Raw genomic sequence first — 19,163 nt, forward strand, 5'->3', positions numbered from 1 at the left:
TATATTTATATTTCACTTTATTCTTTGCTTTTGTTGTATGGTGTTTGTGTTTACATAAGTAAGGATTTTTAAGTATTTTTTAAAAATTAAAATTTAAAACAAAAATTTTTTTATTTAAAATTTAGAAATAGACTGACAAGTAAGTATAGGGGATTATCAAAGCAAATATGGTAGAAATGCTTGCTTGCCTAAAAAATTTATTATGTAAAATTTCAAAAAGATACAAAAGTTGAAAGATTTATACAATGAGCAACCCTATACCTCCACACAGGTTCATGAATTACTAACAATTTGCCACATTTGTCTCACTGTCTCTTTCTTCTCTCTTATGTTGCTTACTCTCCAATTTGAAAGTAAATTGTAGGCAGCATGCCATTTCAACACTAATACTTCAGATTATTTGCTTCAGATTATATTTCTTAAAACCATATAAATTTCCTACATCACTTAGTAAAAAAAAATAAAAATTTTTTTTTTCTTTTACTAAGTGATGTAGTAGTCAGTCTATATTCAATTTACCTAACTTTCACAAGAATATCCATCCTTCTTGAACTAGCATCCAGTGTAAGTTCACACATTGGGATTGGTTATCTTGATGACACTTGCTTTTAATGAAATGTTTTTTAGGTTAAAAAATTTCCTGCATTTAGCATATTAAATATTTTCAATTACGCAAAACCAGTGTGTTTTCTGCAGTTAAATTCCTGCAAATCGTGTTTATTTTTCACTTCTTGAAACTATGGGAGATGGATTTTTCAGTGAATTTTCAGAGGAAATAAAGGAGTTTTTTTTATTGCATTACTATGTCGTTGGGTACCATTGAGGTGATTCCTATTGATAGCAACCCCATGTGGCAGAGTAGAACTGCCCTATAGGGTTTTCTTGCTGTAATCTTTACGGAAGCAGATCTCCAGGTCTTTCTCCTGCGGAGCAACTGGCAGGGTTTGAACTGCCAGCTAACCTCCAGCCTTTCGATTAGCAGTCAAGCACTTAACCATTGTACCACCAGAGTGCTCTCTCTATACATATATGTAGATATAGATATATAGATAGATTGCCCTAGAGTCAATTCCAGCTGACTCATGGCGACTCCATGTGTGCAGACTAGAATTGTGCTCTATAGGGTTTTCACGGCTGTAATCTTTCACAGTCTTCTGAGGTCCCTTTGGGTGGGACTGAACCAACAACCTTTGGTTAGCTGCCGAGTGCTTAACCATTTTTCCCAGATAAAGACAATCAGCTTTTTTCATATTTTCTAAGTTGCAAATTTTCTTATTTACTTTTTGATGAAACTTATACTGAAATTAATTTACATTCATGAAGTATATGCTAACTGATAACCCTGAAATTTTCGAGATGTCAGAGGGAGAGCCAGCCTGAGATAAAAATATATGCTGTAGTTTAACTAAGCATATGTAATGAGGAGATAACCCTGTTACAAATATGTAATTAAGTTTACATTTTTATTTCATGATCATTGTCAGAGTTCATTGATCAACAATGCTATATTTTACAAAAATAGAATGGCCCTGCTAAATTGCAGCTTTATTTTTTCAAAGGTTAACTGGCAAAACACATTAGTGAAAATAATTGACTTACTTTTGAGACACGTATCACTCATGCTGGAGCCCTCGTGGTGCAGGGGTTAAGAGCTCGGCTGCTAACGAAAAGGTCGGCAGTTGGATTCCAGTCACTTCTTGAAAACCCTATGGGGCAGTTCCACTCTGTCCTGTAGTCTCGCTGAGTCGGAATCGATTCGATGGCAGTGGGTTTGGTTTTATCACTCATTCTCTAAGTATTGATAGTAAATATTATATTATTCCCAGTCTAGCATTTTGATTACATTAGGTACTCACACCCCCATTATATTTGATAGAATTGCTCCTTCTTTCACTGTCCCTAAAGAGTTCATTCAAACTCATACTGACAGACTCACATTGTTGTGGCAGACCACAGTCACACCCTGAGTGTGTGTGGTAGGAAGATGAAGAAAACTTCATCGTGCACTAAGAGGCATGTCTTACATCTGTGCTTAGAGTCAGTACATTTCTTTTGACGCCACCAAGTCTACAGTTCAGGTTCCTGGTGGTTTGACATGGACCATGGCATGGATGATGAGCTATGGGGTTCAGAATAAAAGGCATATTTCTTGTATTGGGGGTTTTAACTCAACGTACAATATTAAGCCCAACTTCCTTTCACACGGCAAGTAACTTCGTGTGGTCAGTGTCTGGGGAAGAACTTGCAGTGAGCATTAGCAAACACTGCTTCTCACAGATGGGTTTACCAGTGCAGCCGAGCAGGCGTGCTGACAGAACAGAGAACGTGTGCAAGGCAACAGGGCCATCACACAAACGTCAGCCCTGCCTGTAGCCCGCACACAAAGATGCTGACTCACCAAAGGATTGATTGTTGTTTCTCTTTTGCTTCTTTGTGGATTTGCACAGCTGATTGTCCATCCTTACTCCACTAAAGAAGTTATTGTTTACTTCCAACCTTCGGCACTTGGGAGGGCTGCTCACCAGGCTTCAGTCATCTTCCACTGTGCTCAGGTAGGATGTTCTTGAACCAAGTCAAATTAATTAATTTTCAAAATCACTAAATGTTTGTTGTCTTCTTAAATTGCTTGAATGAGGAAAACCTACACCCAGTTTTAAAATACTGGTATTTTAGTGCTATTGCCACATCACTGACATTTATGTTGATCTTCTGACTTCGGTTTTACTACTCGACTTTTCATGAACTTAATTATAAAAATGTAGAGAGTATGATACAAATAATTGTATTATTTTTTCACTCCATTTCATCTGTACAGTGTGCCTGAATAGTAAGGATTAAAAAAACACAGTAATCATAATGCCCCACATGCCGTTCTAAGAGTTGCTTCAGTCCATTCTCACACAGGCCTGTAATGGACGTATTGTGATCAAGCCCATTACACAGATCAGGAAACTGAGACAGGGAAGTTAGGATCAGGCAACTAGTAAGAGGTTGAGCTGGGAGCTGAATCCAGGATGTCTGTTGCCTTTAGCTCATTTTTGTGACTGCCTTTCACACCTACCTACCATTTGCCAAGTGATTGTAACTCTCTTACTGTCAAAGAAAATTATAGATAACTTTTTACTTTTATTATTATTGTTTTAGTTCTTCAAGTCTTAATGGAGGTATGTATTTTATATCTTGGGGACACAAGGAAATAAAAAATTCTGCCGTCTGAGGGGCAGTGGAATCAAATATAATGCAGGGTCCCAATGTCAGTGCGGGCCTATGGATGACTAAAGTGTTGTCCTTTATGAAAACTGTGATATTTATCTTTAGAAAAATTATTTTGAGACTGTTAAATTTTCTCAAGTATAACTGACATATACATGACTTGAAACAAACACTGGACATAGGTTTGATTCTCAAAAATATTAACAAAAAATCAGTAATCCTCAATACATAGCAGAAAGTATAGTGGTCATTATTTTATTTTACACAAATAATTTTAATAAGGCAATCTTTAAATACTTCATGGCAGGGTTAGAGCCCCTTCATCTTGCTTAATTATTGGGGAAACTTTTATTCCTTGCGTTTCTATGGAAATTATATCTCTTCAGGGATAGCTGGGCAAGTCAGCAGGGCGATGATCAGTTCTGTATCTTAACAGCTTTAGAAAAGTCCAAGCCTAGAATTCAAAGTGAAATTCTTTATCAAACACACAAAAAATCAAACAAGTAAAATAATCGACTCACACCTTGTGTGGACCAGTTGAGCATTGATGCTTCATCTCAGTCATTCTGAGCATCTCCTTCCATGTTGTAGACAATCTCCCAGCAGTCCTCTGCGGCTGGACTTGAATCAATAACTCATCCTTTCAGCCGCTGGGCCCAGATCCCTTCAAACTATTCAATGTATTTCTCTGACCTTTCTATTTTTCTTGTTCTTTTCACCCCTGAGTCATTCAGGTCTTTCTCTTTAATTTATCATGTCAACATCCTTTGCAAACAAAAACCAGTTCATTGTAAAGTATTAATTGAATGAACTTTGGAAAATATAGTTTATGTTGTATATATATGCCCATGTCTAAGGAAGGTTTTTGTTTTCATTTTTTTTAACTGAAATTTTAGGGTTTATTTTTCTAGCTCTAATAGTTTGTAATAACTTTTCACCATTGGGGGAAAAACACACAGATTTTTTTTTCTTCTCTCGATTTCACTTGTTAAATGTGCCTGAGCTGACACACACAACTGAGTAGCTAACTCATCTAAAATCAGCTAATGGCGGTGCTTATAGGATAAGCTTTAACTATATCTGATTGTGCCTCTTTGCTAAACTGAGGAAAACAACTATGAATTATTATTCACTTCATTTGTTTTTGGTTTTGTTCCATATGAAGAGCTCTGCATTGTAAAATGCAAATGGTAGGCCAGAGTTGGTTTGTGTAGACTTTGCATCCTGAAATTACTTTGGGTAGAACATCACAACTGCAAAAAAAAAAAAAAAGCAGATACTGTGAATTCATGTTATGCCACCAGAGGCTCTGAATGAGACGGTGTTACTGTATAACAGAATAAGAGGAACAGTGAGGGGTAGACAGTATGGGAAATGGGGGGCAGAGGGAAGGGGGAGGCTTTCTTTGGTTTCAAACGTTTTGTTCAGAGGCTTTCTTTGTTCAGTTTCAGATGTCCTATTTTTATTTGCCAACAGTTGGCATTGCTTATTTTATTCTTACTTGATTATGTGACTTGCTTTACCTAAAGGTCAGAATAGCAAAAATGAAGGAAGAAGATATAAAATTAAAGCAGTTTTATAACCCAGCATGAGTCTATGATACTTGAAGCCTATATCTGTGGAAAGTCCTGTTGATTTCCAGCAAGCGCTGATGCTCTAAAGCCCTACTCAACAGGCAACCAGATTCATTCTTTAATCACTACTTGTTTTATCATTGGGAACCGTGGTGGCACAGCAGTTCGAATCCACCAGGTGCTCCTTGGAAACCCTACGGGGCAGTTCTACTCTGTCCTATAGGGTCACTATGAGCCGAAATTGACTCAATGGCAATTGGTTTGGTTTTATCATTCAGAAACATTGCAGCTGAATCTTTAAAGGTTTTAATTTTCCTCCTCTATAAGAATTTGAGATTAAGATGGACTAGAACGCTTACATATTTTATTTTAAATTCACATACTTATTGGGTTGCTTTATTAATTTCTCTCTCTGCAACCAAATGGACAATTTTAAAAATGCTAGGACATCTGTTGGGTATTAGTGTTTGGTAGTGGTGGAGTGTAGTTTCGCTTAGAAGCACAGTAGAGTTACATTATTTTAGGCCACTTGGAGAAACATAGATACGTGGCATTCATTTTTGTTTGTTTGTTTTGTAGTTTGGCTCATTCCCAGTGATTTCAAGTCAACTGATTTCTGTTACCCAAAAATTATTTTATAAAGTAACAAAAAAGTAACAGTTGACTTAAACCAGTTGTGCTTGATTTCAGTCAGTCAATGATGTAAAATCAAGTTAGGAAATCATAATTGAAAATATAGTGAACTTATGCTAGTAGAGTCTCTAAAACTATTAGTCATTAAAACATTTATAATGTACAAATGCATATATAGTTATAGACAAATAGATGATAGAGATTTAGATGATCGATGATTGATAGATACGTAGATATGTATAGATACATAGATAGGTACATAAATAAATAGGCACATAGATACGTAGATAGATAGAGGTAAAACTTGCCTGCAAGCCTCCCTACTCAGAGAAACATTGTATGGATTTTCTAGCACCATCTGTCCTACTCTGGAACAATCTTAAAGCAAGTTTCCCTCTTTTTGTTGGAGTTAGGTTTAGAAACATCTGTATTTTGGGAGATTTAAACTAGGTCATTGTTTATTAGTTTTTTTGTGTGACTTTTTTATTTTTGTAAAAATATAGGTAATATAACATTTGCCAATTCACCATTTTTCACATGTACAATTCGGTGACATCAGTGACCTCTCCATTTATCTATAAAAGTAAAGTGTTCAGCGCAGAAGTATGAGATACCTAGAGCTGAGTCACAGTCTCCTGTAATCTCAAGGGGCTTTTATTCTAAACAAATACAAAAAGAACATTTTCAAACAGAGCTTTGCAGGGTTATGAAACCCAAGTAAGAACAATAGCCATATTCAATCTCCTTCACATAATTTTCAAGCCACACTTCCATATGGTTTGAACAAACAACATACGTTATACTACATGATCGGAATAAATAATTTGGCGTGAGGTTGTACACACTTACTTTTAAGGAGACTTCAATCTGTGCCTCATCTTTTTTGCCTTCATGTGCCGACTATCTGAATTTCATTTGAAATTCATCCTAAAACAGTGGAAACTTCACACAGGATTTAGTATCCAATTTGTTACACAAATTAATTTTCTTAAAAGCCTTGCAGAAAGGTAAGATTTTCCATTAAGGTTTTTCATTCTACACTGCTGTAAATAACCTTTTATGCACTGAAATAAGTTTGCTATTTGAATATTGGTGTCTTGCCCTCTTTTTTCAGTATAGAAACGTATCAATTAATTATTCAATACAAATAAATAATTTGGAAAAGAAAGAAAAAATTAAACCATCCATGTTAAATGTGAAAAACAAAACTTATCTTCTAAATTTTTTATGTGTATTACATGTATTAAGTGTTACAAATAAAATGTGTGCATTAGGATAAATATGCTATGCAAGTATCATGTTTTTCTTTTAACAGTTTGAAGAATGGAGATTCCTCCTCTTTGGAGTAGGACTGTTCCCCGAGCCTCTAGAAACACAAAAAGTAACCACATTTCTCAATCTTCATGCACCTATCGTTATACCTTTCATTAATCCCACCAAGGAAGATGTTTTAATCAATCTCAGGCTAACAAGTAAGTTATTTTCTTATATTTTATTTTATAGATGTTATTTTATAGCTATTAATCAAACTTATTTTTTCATAGACTCAAAACATTTTAGAGCTGGTAGATACTTTAGAGGTCCCTAGGTGACACAAACAAGTTGCACTCTATTGCTAACCTAAAGGTTGATGGTTCAAACCCACCCAACAGTACCGTGGGAACACACCTAGCAGTACTTAGTGAGGAAGAAAAGGCTTGGCAACCTGCTTCCATTAAGATTACAGCCAAGAAAACCCTATTGAGCAGTTCTATTCTGTAACACATGGGGTTAGTATGACTCAAAATCAACTCATTGGCAACAGCAGTAGACACTTTAGCTTAATAGCATCATTTTACAAAAGAGAAAGCGAAAGGTATGAGGGATGAAGTAACTTTTCTTAAATCACAGCTTGTAAATGGTAGAGCCAGGTTCAGAAATGAGGTGTCTGTGTACCACATCAAGTTCTTTCAATTTTATCTGTAAACTGATATAGGTGAGTTAGTAGATGTTAAAGATAATCATGATAAAACCAAACCCATTGCCATCAAGTTAATTCTGAGTCATAGCAACCCTACAGGACAGAGTAGAACTGCCACTTAGGCTTTCCAAGGCTGTAATCTTTATGGAAGCAGATTACCACATCTTTCTCCCGTGCAGCAGCTGGTGGTTTTGAACCACAGACTTTGAGGTTAGCAGCTGAGCGCTTAACCACTGTGCCACCAGGGCTTATAACTATGCTGTTACTCAATTATTCTAATGTGTATTCCTCAAATTATAGAAATTCTAGTGTTGTGATTTTGTCTGTTCCTCCTCTTTTTTTTATAAGTGGACAGCATATTTGGGTTAAACATTGGCTCCTACCAGGCTTGCCCCTTTTCCATATCATATTTTAGGTACATATTTTTTAATTAGATTGCATGAAGTTCTCAATCACTTTGTATTAAATGATCAAATGGTATGGGTCTGAAATAAAAAATCAACTTGTCATGAGTTTTCTTTTTCTTATTTGATTTTTATTGTGGTGAAATATATGTAAAAAAACATTTGCCATTCAACCATTTTTACATGTTCAATTCAGTGACATGAATTACATTCACCATGTTGTGCAAACAATCACCTCTTCCAGTCCCAGATTTTTTCATCATGTTTAACAAAAAGGTATTTCCACCTTTTGGCTATTGTGAATAGTATTGCAGTGAACATTGGGGTTGCAGCATCTTTTTAAGTCCCTTCTTTAATTTTTGGGGGTATGTACCTAGGAGTGGAATTGCTGGGTCATATGTAGTTCTGTTTAACCTTTTGATGTACCTCTAAACTGTTTTCCACAGTGGCTACACCATTTAACAATCCCCCCAGGAATGGATGAGGGTTCTAACTTCTCCACATCCCTACCAATACTTATTATTTTCTGAAAATAGACATCCTAGTATGGGTAAACTGGTATGTCATTGTGGTTTTGATTTACATTTTCCTAATGACTAATTTTTTTTTAATGACTAATGCACCTAGCGACAACAACAACGACTAACAATGTTGCACATCTTTTCATATGTTTCTTGGCCATTTGTATTTCTTTGGTGAAATGTCTCTTCTCAACTCCTTTGCCCATTTTTTAATTGGGTTCTTTGTCTTTTTGTTGTTGAGTTGTGGGAGTTTTTAAAAATATATACTGGATATTGAGCTCTTACTGGATATATGTTTCCTAAATATTTTTTGACAATCTGTAGGCTTTCTCTTCATTTTTTTTTTTTTGAAAAAACCCTTTGATGCACAAATGTTTTTCCTTTTGATGAAGTCCAGTTTTTCTGTTTTGTTGCTATTTGTCTTTATCCATGAATCAAAAACTAGGTTTCAAAGGATTACTCCTATGTTTTGTTCTAAGAGATGTATATTCTTACACTTAGTTCTTTGATCCATTTTGAGCTAATTTCCATATATTGTATAAAATATAGTTCCAGCTTCGTTCTTTTGTTTGTGGAGATCCAATTGTCCCAGCACAGTTTATTGAATAAATTATTCTTTTCCCATTGGATGGATTTAGCACCCTTGTCAAAAATAAATTAACCATAGATGCATGGGTTTATTTCTGGACTCTCTATTCCATTGGAATATATATTACTGTACCAGTACTAGACTGATTACTGCAGCTTTATAGTATGTTTTTAAGTCAGGAGGTGTGACTCCTAGTTTGTTCTTCTTTTCCAAGTTTGCTTTAGCTATTCCGGGCCCCTTGCAATTCCATATAAATTTGAGGATTGACTTTTCCATTTCTGCAAAGAAGGCTGTTGGAATTTTGATAGGCATTGCATTGAATCTAGGGATCACTTGCGGTAATATTAACATTTTAACAATATTAAGTCTTCCAATCCATGAACACAGATTATCTTTCCATTTATTATAGAACTTCTTTAATTTCTGTCAGCAATGTTTTATAGTTTTCAGTGTACATGTCTTTTACCTCCTTGGTTATATTTATTTCTATATATTTTATTCTTTTAGATACTGTTGTAAATGGAATTGTTTTCATTTTCTTTTCAGATTGCTCATTGTTGGTGTATAGAAACCCAACCGATTTTTGCATGTGGACCTTGTACCCTACAATTTTGTCACATTCATTTATTAACTCAAGTAATTTTGTTGTAGACTCTTTGAGACTTTCTATATACAGAACCATATCATCTGTGAATAGCAGTAGTTTTACTTCTTCCTTTCTGATTTGCATATCTTTTATATCTTTTCTTGCCTGATGGCTCTGGCTAGGCATTCCAGTACAATGTGCAAAATAGTGGTGATGAGAGTGGGTATCCGTGCCTTGTTTCTGATCTTATGGGAAAGTCTCGCTCATTCTCCATTAAGTGTTATGTTAGCTATGGGTTTTTCATAAATGCTCTTTATCATATTGAGGAACTTCCCTTCTATTCCTAGTTTGTTGAGTGTCTTTATAATGAACCCAAAAAAAACAAAAAAACAGATATTCGATTTTGTCAAATGCCTTTTCTGTGTTGATTGAGATGATCATGTGGTTCTTTTCATTAGTTGTATTAATGTGGTATATTACATTGCTGGAAACCCTGGTAGCATAGTGATTAAGTGCTACGGCTGCTACCCAACAGGTCGGCAGTTCAAATCCTCCAGGCGCTCCTTGGAAACTCTATGGGGCAGTTCTACTCTGTCCTATAGGGTCGCTGTGAGTCGGAATCGACTCGACGGCAATTGGTTTGTTTTGTTTTGGTTTGGTTTTGGTTTTTTTATTACATTGCTTGACTTTCTAATGTTGAACCACCCTTGCATACCTGGAATTAAATCCCACGGGCTGTGATGTATAATCACTTTACTAGGCTATTAGATTCTGTTTGCTACTACTTCATTGAGGATTTTTATACCTATATTAATAAGGGCTATTGGTCTGTAGTTTTCTTTTCTTGTACTATCTTTTTCTGGGTTTGGTATCATGGTAATACTTGCCTCCTAGAATGAGATAATGAGATAGAAAGTGATTCCTTCTCTTCCATATTTTTGGAAGAGTTTATGAAGGATTGGCTGAAATTGTTCTTTAAATATTTGGTAGAATTCTCCAGTGAAGTCTTGTCTAGTCCAGTACTTTTTATCGTTGTTGTTGTTGGGAAATTTTGATTATTGATTCATTCTCTTCACTTGTTATAGGTCTGCTGAGATCTTCTATTTAGTCTTGAGACAATATAGGTAGCTTATACGGTTCTAGGATTTTGTCTGTTTCTTCAAGGTTATCTCATTTGTTGCTATACACTATTCATACTATTATGGTTCTTTTTATTTTAGTAGGATCAGTTGTAATATCCAGACTTCCATTTCTGATTTTAGTTATTTACATCTTCTTTTTTTCTTTGTCATTCTAGCTAAAGGTTTGTCAATTTTGTCAATCTTTTCAGAGAACCAACTTCTGGTTTTGTTGATTGTCTCCATTGATTTTCTATTCTCTATTTCATTTATATTTACTCTGATCTTTCTTCCTTGACCCATTGGTTGTTTAAGAATGTTATTTAATTTGCAAATATTTGTTTAATTTCTAGTTTCCTTCTGTTATTCATTTCTAGTTTCATTCCGTTGTGGTGAGAGAGCATACTTTATATGGTTTCAACCTTTTAGAATTTGTTTTGTGACCTAGCATATGGTCTATTCTAGAAAATGATCTGTGTGCACTGGAGAACAATGTGTGTTATTCTGATGTTGGGTGAAGTGTTCTGTATATGTTTGTGAGGTCTAGTTGGTTTTTGTTGTTATTGTTAGGTGCCATTGAGTTGGTTCCAACTCACAGCAACCCAATAGGATAGAGTAGAACTGCCCCATAGGGTTTCCAAGGAGCGTCTGGCAGATTTGAACTGCTAACCTTTTGGTTAGCAGCCAAGCTCTTAACCACTGTGCCACCAGGGCTCTAGTTGGTTTATAGTGTCATTCAAATCCTCTATTTTCTTATTGATCTTCTTTCTAGATGTCCTGTCTACTATTGAAACTAGTGTATTAAAGTCTCCAACTATTATTGTAGAACTATTTCTCCCTTCAATTCTGCCAGTGTTTGCTTCATATATTTTGGGAGTTCTGATGTTAGGTATATATATACCCACCCACTGCCATCAAGTTGATTCTGACTCATAGCAACCGTATAGGATAGAATAGAATTGCCCCATAGAGCTGTTATATCTTCTTAATGAGTTGTTTTTTAAATCATTATTAAATTCCCTTTTTTTCCTCTTATGACGGATTTTGGCTTAATAGTCACTCTAGTTCTCTTTTGGTTACTATTTGCAAAGAATAATTTTTTCTATTTTTTCACTTTCAAACTTTTTGTGTCATTTGGCCTAAGATGTGTCTCTTGTAGACACATATAAAAAACAAAACAAAACCCATTGCCATCAGTTTTGGCTCATAACAACCCTATATAGGTGGATCTTTTTTTTTTTAATCCATTCTGTCACTCTCTACCTTTTGATTGGAGAGTTTAATGTATTTGCATTTAAGGTAATTACTAATAAGGAAGGACTTACTTCTGCTGTTTTGCTATTTGTTTGTTATTTGCTTATATCTTCTTTTTCTCTCATTTCCTCCGATACTACCATTATTTGCTTTTAGTTTAGTTTTCGTATTGAATTACTTTGATTACCTTCTCCTTTTTTCTGTGTATATTTTTTAGATATTTTCTTTGTAGTTACCATGAGGGTTACATCTAACATCTTTAATTTATAACAACCTAGTTTAAATTGATACAAAACTCCAGTAACATACAAAAACTCATCCCTATACCACACTTTCACCCTACCCCACCTCCATTAATGTTATCACCAATTACATCCTTATCTGTCATGTGGCCAGTAACAAATTAAAATATTTATTTTAAATGAATCTGCCATTACAAATGAAATAGGGCATAACTGCTCCATAGCATTTTCAGTAGCTGATTTTTCAGAAATAGATCACTGGGTCTTTCTTCCAAGGTACCTCTGGGTGGACTTGAACCTTCAACCTTTTGGTGGTTAGCAATCAAGCATTTTAACCATTTGTACCACTCAGGGATTGCAACTTCCTTGATAATTCTTTTTTGGTTTCCTCCTCTATCTGTCTCACATCCCCACTCCTCCACTGGTGTTTTCGAGGATCACTTCCCAAATAACTGCTTCTGAGACAACCCCAACTAAGACAGGAACGCTCTAAGATAGGCATTATCTCCATTTTTAAATATGAGAAAATTGAGGCATAGAGAGATTTAGCAACTTTCTCAAGATCACAAAGCTCTTATTTGAAGGAACTGGGATTAAAACCCACGACTGCAAAGCTGGGAGTCTGAAGCACTTTGCACATGGCCTCTTGGTAAGCTGACAGAGCAGTTTCTCACTATCAGCTCACCTAGGTATATACAGAATCAAAAATCTTCATTGAAGAAATAATATTATTAAAGGATTAAAGGAAAGATTTCCAACCTATCTTTCCTTTAGGTGCTGTATGATCTCATAGATTTAATTGAATAAGCCAAAAAAAATGTACCTGAAATCTATTACATATTCCCCTGACCACACTAAGAATTCTGTTCAGTGAATTTCACTGTGCCCGCAGTGACAGATGACATAAGAAATATTATAAGAGATTTATCATCATGTCTCAATAAGAATGTTATCGAGGACATTCTTGTTACTTTGCTTAGTCTTTTTAAGAAATCTTTGGGAGAAATTTCTTTCAGGTCTTAGTGTCAGGAACAGCGGTTGCCTCTTGTGCAGTTAGTTGATTTTTATCACATAGATACTGATTGTGTCACTCTTCATTTATCCTTCATGAATTGTCTGCTAGAAAGACATTTTGGCTTATCCAGAGCAAGTGACATGACCATGTTACATCTCATCCCTGTCTGCAGGTTATGTCCTTAATCTTGTTTTAACTTTCTAAAAAATTACTTCTAATTCATATTTTCTAGTGTTTTATATCTTTGTGATACATTTGAAAGTTTTTATAGCTGATGAGGCCATAAATAAATACATATATGAACCAACAAGCACAAGAGTTTGTCATCTTTCAAAGCTTTCAATTGTTGTAGGAATACCCCACTGATAAGATGATAAACCCATAAGATTAGACTCTAGCTCTCAACTTCTCTTAGACTTCTACTGTCTTACACAGTTTAGGAACAGAAGACTCCAGGCAGGATGTACAAACTATAACAATAGGAACACAGTGAACCCTTGAAGGAGCTTTCAACTCAGCATTACATAAGTCAAGGTATAGAGAAGATTATATTACAGGGGTTCATATATCTCCAGTGCCTCTGACAACTGCAAAAAGTGAATGAGATGGCGTGGCCCATACAGCAACGATGTGCCTATAAACTTTTACAGTATATACTTACCCCCTGTCATCTATTTGGGGAATCTCACCTGTGTACTGGGTGTGGCTCTTGGGTGATGTGATCCTTAAGGCTGTGCGTCAACTTGGCTGGGCCATGATTCTCAGTGGTTTGTAAGTTATAATGTACTTTGGAAGTCATATAATGATATAATCACCTACATGATGATATCTGTTATAATGTAATCACCTCCACAATGAGATCTGCTATGAGTAGCCAGTCAGTTGAAAGGAAGTGTGCTTGGGGCTGTGGCCTGTATCCGATATATGTGGACTTTCTGACAAAGCTCACTGGATTTTACTGTGCCCTGGATCCTGCATTCAGCTAATCAGCATCTGACCTCCAGTTCTTGGGGCTTGGGACAGCAGCCTGCCGTCTTACCTACCGATCATGGATTCATCAGCCTTTGCAGCCTTAAACAAGCAGCCTGCTGTCTGAGCTGTGGATCTTGGGTTCATCAGCCTGTGCAGCTACGTGAGTCAGGAGGAGACTCCAGCCTGATGCCTGACATCTGACCCACAGACTTGGGACTTGCCGGTCTATACAAACGCATGAACCATTTCTTTGAGATAAATCTCTCTCTCTATATATATATATAAAAAAAAATATATATATACATATATATAAACCCATTGCTGTCGATTCCCAGCTAGATGTAGTCATCTCTTATCTTAAGCTATTTGAGTATGTCCTCAGCAAGGAAGGGTGGATTGATCAAGTGATATATGTATCTTCATTTGCAGGCCTGAAAATAGAAGACTGGATAGATGGCACAGACTTTTGTTTAAAATAACTGTCCAATAATTTTTGACAATCTAGCTAGCTGTAAGTGCTTAAAATGAATTATTTATAATTATATTATTTATTTACTCACTGATGTGCTTTATTAACCTCAGCAATTAGAAAAATGCCAGGAAGTTAGAAACTGAGTAATCTATGCAGTAGGTCATCATTCGGCTATGGTTTCAAACCTGTTACCCTAAATTTTATCTGTCAGTCTGATCTTATACAGAGTGCCAATCAGAGTATAGGATACTTCTTTTAAACTAGCTCTTACTTCCATCGCAGCTTTATCATTTTATGTTTCTCCATAATTAATGTACGGGTGCTTCATTGTATTCTCTTTTACGAGGTCAGTAGTATGCAGGAAAATAGTTTTTGTAAAGATTAATGGCACTTATTTTTGCTGAAATATGGTATGCTAATCATGCTAATTCACAGCTAATTCTAGGGCCTATAGAAATAACCTGGAGCTGAATGAAGTCAAGACGTGGTCTGCAATTAAAAGCATAATATAGCACTACCCATCCCCCAACTTAGTTCTGTGCATCTTCAGAATTCCAACAGCACTAGTAACCATAGTTTTGTCATTGTGTTCCCCAGATTTTTTAACCTGGCTAGTAAAGCAGATGGAGCCCCGGTGGCACAGTGGTTAAGAGCTCGGCTGCTAACCAAAAGGTCGGCAGTTTGAATCCACCAGCCGCTCCTTGGAAACCCCATGGGGCAGTTCTACTCTGTCCTATAGGATCATTGTGAGTCAGAATTGACTTGACAGCAATAGGTTTGTTTTTGGTTTTTAGGGCTTTTTTTGTTTGTTTAGTAAGGTAGATATATACTTTTCCTTAGTAATTAGTAATGTTCTGTGTTGAGTAATCACATAGAGTTGGCAGGTTGATACTTAATTCCAGTGATGATCTCCCAACTCTCTATTTTAAACTAAAATATAAAATTGGAAGCTGCTGGTAAGAGTTACAGTAGCATATTCCTAAAAACCATATGTTGTGTGAAGCTGGGTGAAAGCAGTGTTTCTTGTAATAGATGAGATGTGCTTTCAGAAACTAAATTTTGCTACTGACAACATTGGACTAAATTTAGTAAACAGATTCCTTAAATTCCATGGATTTTCCTCAAGATTTGCAACCTTAAATGTATTTACTCTAGCCTTCCCTTCAATCTGAAGGCATAGGCCTGGAATTTTGAGGTAGACAAATAATAAAACAAAAAAGGTGGTAGTTATGAAATGTACTGCATTCCCTATGTACACATAACAACTTGGGAAGCCATAAGTTCAGAAGGTGACTTGGTGGGAAGACTTCTGAGCAATACTAAATGTTATGGATTGAATTGTGTCCCCCCAAAATGTGTGTCAGCTTGGCTAGGCGATGATTTCCATATTGTGTAGTTGTTCTCCATTTTGTGATTTGCCTGTGGTTAATGATGCAAGATTAGGTTATGTTAAAGAGGATTTGGGTGGGATGCAACACCTTTACTCAGGTCACAGCCTTGATTGGATGTAAGGGGAGTTTCACCTTTTATCTTACAAGAGAAAAAAGGAGAGAGAAGTGAGCAGAGATATAGGGGACCTCATACCACCAAAAAAGAAGAGTCGGGAATAGAGTGTGTCCTTTGGGCCTGGAGTCCTTGGGCTGAGAAGCTTCTAGACCAGGGGAAGATTGATGACAAGGACCTTCCCCCAGAGCTGACAGAGAGGGAGAGAGCATTCCTCTGGAGTTGGCACCCTGAATTTGGACTTCTAGCCTCCTAAACTGAGAGAATAAATTTGTGTTGGTTAAAGCTATCCACTATTGGTGTTTCTGTTATAGCAGTACTAGATAACTAAGACACCAACCTTATTTTCTATTCATGCCATTTTCTTCCCTCTTTTGTTCTTGGTTTATGAGAGGCTTAGGAGTTGGGAGTATTATGAAATGGCCCCTGTGACAAAAGAGAGGAGTAGGTACTCCTTGTAGAATGCGGTTGTTATTATTTCAGTGTTGCCACCAAGTAACAACAGGCAGCTCCTGATTACATGAATTAATGTGACATGGAGAGAAATAACAAGGGAAATTCCTCACTCCCCTTTATTAGCATGAAAAAGATGGCTGTGGGGAGGAGATGGCCTAAACATAGAGGATAGTAGAGAGGTCTCAAAAGCAGTCCATTATGAGTCCCATGAGGGGCAGAATGCTACAGAAAAGCTTTCAAATATCCTGGAAAACTAGAATTTGTTAAGTAACTACTATATACCATGTTCAAGTTCTATAAAGGTGAGTGCACCCAGTCTTCAAAACAACTCTTGGAGGTCAGTATCACTGCATTTCAGATGTGGAACCTGAGGCCTGGAAATCACTCAAAGTCATAAAATTAGTAAGTGGTAGGACACGGTCTTGAACTCATCACATCTGGCTGTCTTCTCCAGTACCATGTAAGTTCCATCCTCTCCTAGGTGATGTTCGTAAAGTCCTGTTTATAAGGCTCTCAAGAATGGTACCTGCTCCTCTCTTTGCTTTTTTCCCCTTGGAGCTCATGGGAATAAATCTTCTTCTTCCTATCTGTTATGGACTAAATCGTGTCCCCCCCAAATGTGTATCACCTTACCTAGGCCAGAAACCCTGGTGGCGTAGTGGTTAAGTGCTATGGCTGCTAACCAAAGGGCCGGCAGTTCGAATCCGCCAGGCACACCTTGGAAACTCTGTGGGGCAGTTCTACTCTGTCTTATAGGGTTGCTATGAGTTGGAATCGACTCGACGGCACTGGGTTTGGTTTGGTTTTTTACCTAGGCCATGATTCCCAGTATTGTGTGGTTGTCCTCCCTTTTGTGATCTGATATAATTATCCCATGTGTTGTAAATCCTAACCTCTATGATGTTAATGAGGCAGGACACAATCTACAGGATTAGGTTGTATCTTGAGTCAATCTGTTTTGAGATATAAAAGAGAGAAGCAAGCAGAGAGGAGAGGGACTTTATAACCACCAAGCAAGAAGAGCCAGGAGTGCAACACATCTTTTGGACACAGGGTCCCTGCACTGAGAAGCTCCTAGACCAGGGTGAGATTGATGTCAAGAACCTTACCACAGAGCTGATAGAGAAAGCCTTAACCTGGGTCTGTCACCCTGAATTCAGACTTCTAACCTCCTAGACTATGAGAGAATAAATTTCTGTTAAAACCATCTACTTGTGGTATTTTTGTTATAGCAGCACTAGATAACTAAGACACTATCAAAAGCCTTCAAGAAATGCCCCTTACCTCTACTTCTTTAGCATTTTCTCGTTTCCTCAAACCTTTCCTTTCTCATTTTCACTCTGCCATCAGATATTAGCTCTGCCTGATCCAGGCATGTTTGGGCTTCTTGTCTTGGTCTCCTTTTCTGGCACTTACTTAGTGACTGGTATCCAGGGACTTAATTCCCACAGTCCTCTCTCATCAGTAATTGTGCTTTCCACCCCATTCCTCTGGTCTCCAGTTTCCACCCTGCTCATCTTGGAATATAAATAAATTAATCCCTTAATTTCTAACGTTTCAGTTCAGGCCTTTATCATTGGTGGTCACCCTCCCTGTCCCCACCTTTAATTCTTTGAGTGAAACCAAAGAAGTCCCTGGCTTCATAAACTCCTGGGATTTACTTCATGAATCACATCTCTTCTTTCATATATTGTATTTGTTTCCTAGAATTGTCATAACACAGTACCACAAATTAGGTGGCTCATAAGAACAGAAATTTATTGTCTTGCAGTTCTGGAGCTAGGACTCTGAAATCAGGATGTCAGCAAGGTTGATTTCTTCTGAGGCTTTGAGGGAGAATTTGTTTCATGTCTTGTTCGTAGCTTCTGGTGGCAGTCAGTGGTCCATGGCATTCCTTGGCTTGAAGCTCCAAACCCTTCCTCCACCCTCACATGGCCACCTTCCCTGTGTGTCTCTGTCTCTATTCTCTTTTATAAGGATTCCAGTCATATTGACTTAGGACCCACCCTACTCTAGTATGATATCATGTTAACTTAGCTAATAACATCTTCTGAGACCCTATTTCCCTACTTTAACAGATGAAGACATTGAGGCAGAGAAGATTAAATGTTTTATTTAGGGTCATAGGATAGTAACTAGTGGAGCTAGAATCTGAAGCCATTTGCTGCTGACATCTCTAATAATTACTCAGTGTAGTAACCTTAGCTTATAAAGTGCATTCAACATTGAATTAAAAATATGCTGACTAAATTTTTCATCATGGGGTCCACAGCCAGTACATGGTATCTACTGAACTATGAGAAGAAAAAAGTCATACAGAATAACTAAAGGATTATTCCATAAAATTCACGATATATGTTTGCTATAACAACAAAAAAATTATAGACTAAAACAAATACCAGTTTATATCCATCTTCCAAATAAATGGAAAACCCAAGAACCTGCATATCGAACTATAAAATTTTTATTTAATTTTAAATGGGTTATCTGTGTTCATCTTTCACTTATAATGTATTTCCCCAATGTCCTTCCATCAATTAACATTTACTCCAATTATTCTCAAAATCTCTCCCACATCCAGACATTCAGCTATTTAATTACCTTGAATTAATAAATAAATAAAAATTTGTGATTGGAAGTCAGGAAAGTTG

The 19,163-nt window shown here is 36.6% G+C and overlaps 1 protein-coding gene across 1 annotated transcript in view; it reads left to right on the forward strand.

Annotated features, from left to right (window-relative positions):
* CFAP47 (cilia and flagella associated protein 47) overlaps positions 1-19,163 on the forward strand; it is a 321,340-nt gene that overhangs the window by 253,759 nt on the left and 48,418 nt on the right. The window contains exons 54-55 of the mRNA XM_049871901.1: positions 2,448-2,552; positions 6,736-6,892. Coding sequence (XP_049727858.1) covers positions 2,448-2,552; positions 6,736-6,892 — 262 coding nt within the window. The remainder of the gene's footprint in view (positions 1-2,447; positions 2,553-6,735; positions 6,893-19,163) is intronic.

Source organism: Elephas maximus, chromosome X (genome assembly GCF_024166365.1).
Source record: "Elephas maximus indicus isolate mEleMax1 chromosome X, mEleMax1 primary haplotype, whole genome shotgun sequence".
NCBI classification, from domain to species: Eukaryota; Metazoa; Chordata; class Mammalia; order Proboscidea; family Elephantidae; genus Elephas; species Elephas maximus.